The following is a 7,965-nucleotide window of genomic DNA, read 5'->3' as shown; positions in this document are numbered from 1 at the left end:
CAGGAGGAAAAGGAAATTCAAAGGCTTGAAATGTTTCTCTCACAATTATTCTTAAACATTCAAGTCATTATATTAATACTTTATACAGGAGAAAAGGTCCTTCAGATTTACACACACATGTGTATATATAAATATAATATATAGAAATATGCATATACATATGTATCAACTTGTATATGTGTATACATATTTTCCAACCGTATCAAAGCCAATTGAATGTGCTCTCAAAATATGGCCCATGATTCCTAGAGGGATGCACATCAATTCACATAGTACAACCAGTAGATTAGGTTGAAAAATCCAAAGGTGATGGGGAAAATGACCCGGGACCACTTGTCAATGGTGCTGACATCTGCCAGGTTGGGGATTTTCAGCTTGAGCTTGGACGAGCGCCGTCGTAGCCGACAGTTGGCCCTGCTCCGCATAGCGCTCCGGTCCAGTGAGTGGTGGCTGAACCCATCCCGAGGCGCCATGGGCTTCCTGAACTGGACCCCGGAGCTGTCGAAGGACATGACAGAATTCCGGGAGTCGCTGACGCTGCTGCCGACGTCAGAGGGCATCACCTCATTATTCATCTCCAGCGTAGTGAGGAGAATGTTTCCGTACGCGTCCACCTTTCAGGAGAGGGGAGAGAGAGAGAGAGAGAGAGAGAGAGAGAGAGAGAGAGAGAGAAAGAGAGAGAGAGTGTCAGGGATAACTAAGGCCCAGTGGTATTTCCCCCCCCCAAAAAAACCTCCCCTATTAATGCACCCCTACCCCCTTCCACCCGCCCCCCCCCCTCAATACAGCTTTTCATTTTCAAGCTAAAGCAAATGTAATGATGATGAGCAATGTCATTTTCCCATGCCTCTTAAAAGATTTCTTAATCTATGCACTTCTCAAATGTTCTCGCTTACAGAGTCTTACAGTGCTTTTTCACTTAGAGTAAATTGACACAAATTAATTGCCATCACTCTATCAACCTTTTTATCAGACCTCAATTAGTCTGCTGTCCCACAGCTCATATGATTTCTAAATGCATGTACCCCAACTTTTCTTTGTTCCTCGAGATACAGATTTCTTCTCTGTGTATATGACCTGAGGGTGTTGGTTTGAAACGGCGCGGAAATGGAGTCCTTGCAATGTGAAAAAAAAGTGAAGAGAACATTAAAATGCCTATAAAACACTGACAATTAAGCAATTTTTTTCTTCAAATACAGAACGCATAAACATGAGGTTAACAAGAACATTTTTTGCATAAGCATGGCATGTCATATTTCAGACACAGAGACAAGGGGCTTCATTCAGTCTGACCATTTTAGCATCCACATCTCTTTGCATACTGATGTTTCCTCCTACGTATCATGTTGGTATTTGGAAATCTTTTGGGGGAAGTTGGCAAATGTTTGTCCAATGTAACTCCCAGGTAAGGCACAGTGGTGAGACTGAATCAAGCCCACAGCAAAAACATAGACAACAACCTGACAGGAGAATGAAAATGTTGTTTTACACCAATCCAGACCTATACTCATATACTCATACTCTTTCAATTTTAAGAGTCAGTGCTTGACGAAAAGCAATGGATGATGGTTGTTGGATGCGTATCTGGTGAAGGGTGGCATCACTATGCTTGTGAAAGCACTGTCTTACACAAGCTCACATAGGGGAATAAGGTGTTGGGGTCTTTGTGGAAAAGGAACAGATGCCTGTGCTAGGGATATAAAAACAATATGGTTGTTTTACACTGATTGACATAGTGAAGAAATACATCAATTGGCCAGAGAGAAGGAGGCTGAAGATGCCAACCTGTTCCCTCAGACGCTTCTCTTCGTATCGCGGCCGCTCGTTGTTGGCTTTGTTCAGCCTCTCGTTGATTTTCTTCTGTTGCTGGGGGCCCCGGCCAAAGAACACGTAGTTTACGAAGGCATATTCGAGCAGGGCCAGGAACACAAACACAAAACAGCCCATGAGGTAGACGTCGATGGCTTTCACATACGGGATCTTTGGGAGGGTCTCCCTAAGGTGGGTGTTAATGGTTGTCATGGTGAGCACCGTTGTAACACCTGAAAAAACGCAAACACAAACAAAAAGATGTCATTGTTAGACACAAACCAGTAGTCATACCCAAGTATTCAGTCAGTCTACAGGGATACAGGGATATTCAGTCTACAGGGATACAGGGATATTCAGTCAACAGGGATACAGGGATATTTAGTCAACAGATATGAAAATGCAAGGTAATGATTTTGAGGAGGATGTACAGTATGTGCCTCTAAACATTGTTGGACAAGTTGCTACTGCTGAGTAGAGATTTATTGCTCTCTATATTCAATGGAAGTCACACTTTATTTGTGGTTGTAAGGGGTTCTTTGTGCAAGTGGGAGGTAGTCACTAATCTGTGTATGGCCATTCACAATTGTGCTGTGCGTAGCATTTTGTACTGTTGTGGCAACATAAGTTACCGCAATGTTACAGCAACCTTGTGAGCAACGTTAAAGGCAACCTTGCCTACTGCGTTCACTGGGAATACTCGCTGTATTGAAACATTGCAGTGGTGGCAGTGCCTTACCCAGGGCCACCCGAGCTGCAGAGGCATCATAGTTGATCCAGAAGGAGACCCATGAGAGGATGGTGATCAGGATGGAGGGCATGTAGGTCTGCAGGATGAAGTAGCCAATGTTCCTCTTGATCCTGAAACTCAGCGACAGCCTGGGATAGGAGCCTTTCAAGAGGGAACAAGGAGAGAAGATGGGAGTGATGGAGTGGGACAAGGAGAAGGCAGAGAAAACACGTAAGTTAAAATGTTCAAATGAGAGAGGGAAGAAACGTTAGCACAATTTATGAGTTCCAAAGTCTACACTTTGACAATGCGCGGGGGTAGTCATTTCTCCATTTGTTCAGACGGAGCACTTAATTTCCCCAAAGCAATGGATTCCTTCCCAGGGACAAGTTCGATTCCAATTAAACATGGCAGAAAGTCGCAAACACGGCAGATTTTTCTGCAACCCCCCCCCCCCCCCCCCCCATCTCAGCAGGCAGCACCAGCGTCCCTCGGAGAATTGTCACGGAGAGCTGCTGTGCTTTCCTCTGTTTAGCACTTTCTCTGTCCTCTAAATATCACCAAAAGGGGATTTTAAAAGGTGCGTAATTGGAGAGCAAGGCTTCCTACTACGTAAATGAGGGCGAGGGAACCATGTGAGGAGCGGGTGTAGCTGGTGAGGTGAACCTATGTGATTAACATTTCTGCTTGTCCCAGAGAAAAAAAATGTCAGTCGCTTGTGATGAGATATTCATTGGTGCATTGCATGTATCGATTATTCAAAAAGAACCTCAACAACAAGTTGTTGATGTGAAAGAAATATCAGGATATTCCCTGTGGATTTGACTTTCCTTACTTCAGCTGGAGTGATATATTTACCACTATGGATGCATAACTCATTCCAACCAGGGACTTTGTATAACCACTTTATCAAAATGGGAGAAAGGACTTAAGATCGCTATGAATGGTTTTAATTTAAAAGGCAATTGACTGTGAGCTACACACAATGAGAAATGATCATCTCGCCCTTCCAATAAATCTTTTAATGAATCAATAGCTGGGCATACATATTTTATCCCTGCAGGTCTGTTCCTGGTTCCTGGTGAATCTACATAAATAAACAAGTATATACACACCAGGGCAAGACCACTTAAATGATGGCAACATTTTCTAAATTAATTCAAGCAAACTGTCACATGGAGATGACCTTAAATCTTCTTCGGGTCTCCTTCTCTGAATTGTTAAGCAGCTTGTTGGAAGTGCTGCCCATCAGAATGAGATTAATAACGCACAACAGTGAGTGGGGAAGTGGCCGGATAAGATTTGCTCCATCCTGCAAGCAAAACCAACCTCTACACAGCCATTACAAAGTGATGGAAATATAAAGGGAGACAACAAAATGTAGTGTGACCATTCAAACACCTTTCTGCATTTTGATTAAGTGTGCCTCATAAAAGGCTTATGTATATTTCAACTAAAGTATGAGCTGTGTGACTGGAGCCCTTACCTGTGGTAAACCTGACCTCCCTGGATACCAGACGGAGCTCCACAATGGAGAACTGAGGGAGCTCCAGCTTGTCCACCCCCGTCACGGCGCTGTCACCTCCTTGCCAGAAGAACACAATGTCGTCTGTGGTGTATCCATCTGTCTCAGGGGAAACGGGTGGAGGGGGGGGGGGGGGGGTAAAAAACCCCATAAAGATTCAGTTTTCTCTGATTCTTGCCAACAAAGGCAGAAAAAGACCAACACAGAGAAAATGGGTGTTCTCTTCGTAGCCCAAACTCACTTCCTTACTTCTTTTTCCACCCAGTTCGCTCAATGAATTGATCACTGCATGCATTATGATATAGCTAAGTTATGTCAGACACAAACATGAATATTTATGACATGTGTCAAGTCATGCTTGTGTGTCATGATTTATGTGGACTCTCAAGAGGCTCAATCAAAATATGGATGGCATCAAAGGCACCTATGATGTCGATTGACGTCGTGCAGTTCAAGGCGGTACGCTACCTCACACATTCACTCTGCAGTAGCTCTTCATTGCAATCGCTTTCTCAAGATATGAATGCCCATGCTATATTTTACATTTAATTACCCCTCTTCTGCCTGTCCAGGACCATATAAAACCCTGGGTAGGATTGTGATATATCCCTTTTTAATCTGTTCATAAAGTTGGAGGTTGAAGAACTATGACTTAAATGTTTACTGTATGTATTTGGCTGCGTCTTAATCTATGTTATTGAGTTGATCATGGACACTCCAGTATCTCCCCAAGGCATTCTGTCTTACAGCAACATAGCTGGAACAGCAGCAGAGTACCTTCTATTGATCCATTTCAAGTTTGACATTTACATAATTTGCATTGTAAATTGTTGATGCACTGGGTTGCAAAATTGAGTCACTTGTGTTTTTGGCTCAATAAATGTATCCATCCTTTGCCGTGCTCCTGCACGACTGTGCCATGAAAAACACCACTGATGTTGCTACAGTATGACAGATAGTTCATCTACCAGGTTAAGTAGAATGCAGTGGTCAATATATTGATATACCTGCAAGCATGTTCAATTTCACCTGCATTTGTCAATTGCAGTCATTGGCCTCTGAGCTATCTATAAGAAATGGTGCACACAGTCAGAGAAGCCAATATTGCTGGCCAAGATGGCTGCTTCAAATGATCCAAATGATCACATCTGCTGACTCCAGGTCTCAGAGGACGCCATTCAAAACCACCCCAGAATCCAAGTTACAACAGCCCAGACTTTGCACTAGTTTTTACAAGGAACGCTTTTGACCTGAGGACCTTGGCTATATCTCTCTTTTGAAAATGCACGAATAACCCACATTGGATGAGAGGGCGATGGCCAGATGAAGAATACAGCAACAATTTTGGGAGGGGGGGATTGAAAATAGTGATTTTGTGAATATCTAAATGTATATACATCAGTATATATATATATATATATATATATATATATATATATATATACACACACACATATATACTGTATGTATATATACATATACATACAGTATATGCATCAGTTTTTTTGGCTACAGTAGGCGCAATAAAATGGAAAATGTATGACACATCTAAATGTTTGCTTGTGCTTTAAATGTATAGACAGACTTGAGCTAAACAAAAAACAAACACTTGAAATCATATAAGGTACCTTTTCAGTGTTTTAAAAAATTTGCTGTGATACCCAGTGAAAATGGCAGGATGACATTCATGCTGAGATGCTTGAGAAACATAGGCAGTGAGTGAGGATGTGTGTGTGTGTGTGTGTGTGTGTGTGTGTGTGTGTGTGTGTGTGTGTGTGTGTGTGTGTGTGTGTGTGTGTGTGTGTGTAGGGAGGGGTGGGGGAGGGGTTATTTAGCGGGTGAGGAGCCTCTGAGGAGAGGGATAGGGTGAAAGGTGTTTGTATTACGTCCACCTACAGCTTTCAATTTCCAGGGTGCAGTTCTGTTCGTCAAGGGGGTACCTCCTCAAGTCCATCATGCAAGCTGCCGTGGTGGTTATTCTGGAAAAAAAGGAGAGCAGAGACATAGAGGGTGAGAGAAAAAGAGGGGGAGAGAGAGAGAGAACCGCTGTTACCTTGGTAACCTTAAGAAATCGTAGCTTAGCCTTGACTGCACGATGTGAATCTTTAAATGAGTAATGTTAGGCAGTTGTCTCCTGTTGAAAAAAAGGAAAAAAAGGTATTGCAATCATTGGCAGGCCAGTGTTGCATACAACCTGCTCTGTTTCTGTGGCGCAAGAGAAGAACAGGAAGGGGAGAGAGAGAGAGAGAGAGAGAGAGATACACGTTGGTTCATTCGTCATAATCTGGCCATGGGTTGGAGCTCTTCCCTAATAGCGGTGGTCATTTCTTAATGAATTTTGAATGAAGGAAATAGTGTAAAGTGACTTTGTTAAGGATGTGTTCTGACTGAGGCAAGTGGATTCCAAACAGAGAGGTTGGAATCCAACATTAATGTACCACAGTGAGCAGTGTTCTAGGGTGCGTATAGGCCTCATGACAGTCTAATTTATGTTGTGACTGACTGTGCACTTCCAAAAAACCTTAATCAGAGTTGTGTGAGACAGAGGTTGGTTAGAAAGGGTAAAAAGTGGGAGACCCCACCACAGACTTCCCTATACGTACAGTAGATACCTCCAGCATGCATACTTGGCATTTTAGAAACATAAGAACATAACACCTCTAACTTCAACACCAACAACACGCACATCCTTCAAACACATCATACCCCACATCAAATTTAACAGCAATAGTCTATCTTCCAAAAAAGGATGCTTTGCATAAGTAGAAAAATTGAGCAATGCTGGGTGTTTGCTGATTGTGTGTGTTTCAATTTCACAATAAATTGTGATTGACTTTGATATAGAAATATGTTTCTGCCAGGTGTGTTTATGAGCAGTGTTTGCATTATATTCAATTTCAATAAATCCAGTGGCCCAGGAAAACCGCACTGGTTACAGATTATTTGTGTGGGAGTCTTTGGCGTTTAACTGAGATATTTACTAGTGCAGCACATTTTAGTAATTACATTTGTGCTGTTAAATCATACCAGCTTTCTCCCGCTTTCAGGCTTCTTGTGTAAATGAAATAGGGAGCTCACTGGTTTGCCTGAATAGAAAAAGTAATTGAGTTTCAACTCATCACCTCTGTGTCAGATGCACCGACACATTCACGCGGAGAGTTTGATAGGTACACAGTTTGTGTGTTTGTGCGTTAGGGTGCAGGGGAGAGTGGAGGCAAAATTTACACTTTATAACAGCCCATTTTACATTTGGGATAGATAATTTAAGAGGCCTTGGTCCATGCCATGTGGTCTTCCACTCTGGTGTACAATCAGCCACATAGCAAGACCTTTAGATTGGGTAGGCTTAGGCTAACACAAGGGACCACACCTACAGCGAAACAAACCAATTTATGATAATACCTTATTGGTTAACTAAATGACAATGCCCCATATTGGTACTGTATCATCAGCCTCATACCTGTTTTTTTCTTATGGAAAATAACCTCACATTCAATTGCATACAAAACATCTCAATAAAGCAGAGCTGGAGAAAGCTAATCAATTAATAATGGTATGTACAGTACAAGGTACTGGTGAAGTGTATATGTTGTGATGGGGGAAGTAATGTGTTGTGCAGTGTTCTCTGCAAATGCCAAACAAACAAGTGACCCTTTGTGATGATGCCTGTACGTTTCCACAATTCATACTTGGCGCCTTACTTGCCAGTACGTCACCTGCTGTCGTGAATGTTTTCCAATTTCGATGCCAAAACAGGAGCTCATCACTCCTCTTTTTGCTTTTTTTTTTTATCATAAAAGGACTTTTCACTCTGCACTGTGCATTTTCTCCATCACACAAGTTTACGGTACATGATTCCTGTAAAGCAAAGCAGCCAAAAGTTGTGAGAAAAAACAAAGCC

At 42.3% G+C, this 7,965-nt stretch overlaps 1 protein-coding gene across 1 annotated transcript in view; it reads right to left on the bottom strand.

The window, feature by feature from the left end:
- Nucleotides 1–260: 260 nt before the first annotated feature.
- gabrb4 (gamma-aminobutyric acid type A receptor subunit beta4) overlaps nucleotides 261–7,965 on the bottom strand; it is a gene marked incomplete at both ends in the record, with an annotated part of 30,369 nt that continues 22,664 nt past the window's right edge. The window contains 6 exons of the mRNA XM_083690691.1: nucleotides 261–614; nucleotides 1,026–1,115; nucleotides 1,786–2,042; nucleotides 2,549–2,701; nucleotides 4,026–4,163; nucleotides 5,961–6,043. Of these exons, the coding sequence (XP_083546817.1) occupies nucleotides 261–614; nucleotides 1,026–1,115; nucleotides 1,786–2,042; nucleotides 2,549–2,701; nucleotides 4,026–4,163; nucleotides 5,961–6,043 (1,075 nt within the window). The remainder of the gene's footprint in view (nucleotides 615–1,025; nucleotides 1,116–1,785; nucleotides 2,043–2,548; nucleotides 2,702–4,025; nucleotides 4,164–5,960; nucleotides 6,044–7,965) is intronic.

The sequence above is a fragment of the Argentina silus genome (assembly GCF_951799395.1).
Source record: "Argentina silus genome assembly, chromosome: 2".
Classification (NCBI taxonomy): Eukaryota; Metazoa; Chordata; class Actinopteri; order Argentiniformes; family Argentinidae; genus Argentina; species Argentina silus.
The sequence above is the reverse complement of the archived record's forward strand: the minus strand, read 5'-3'. Positions and strand labels throughout refer to the sequence as shown.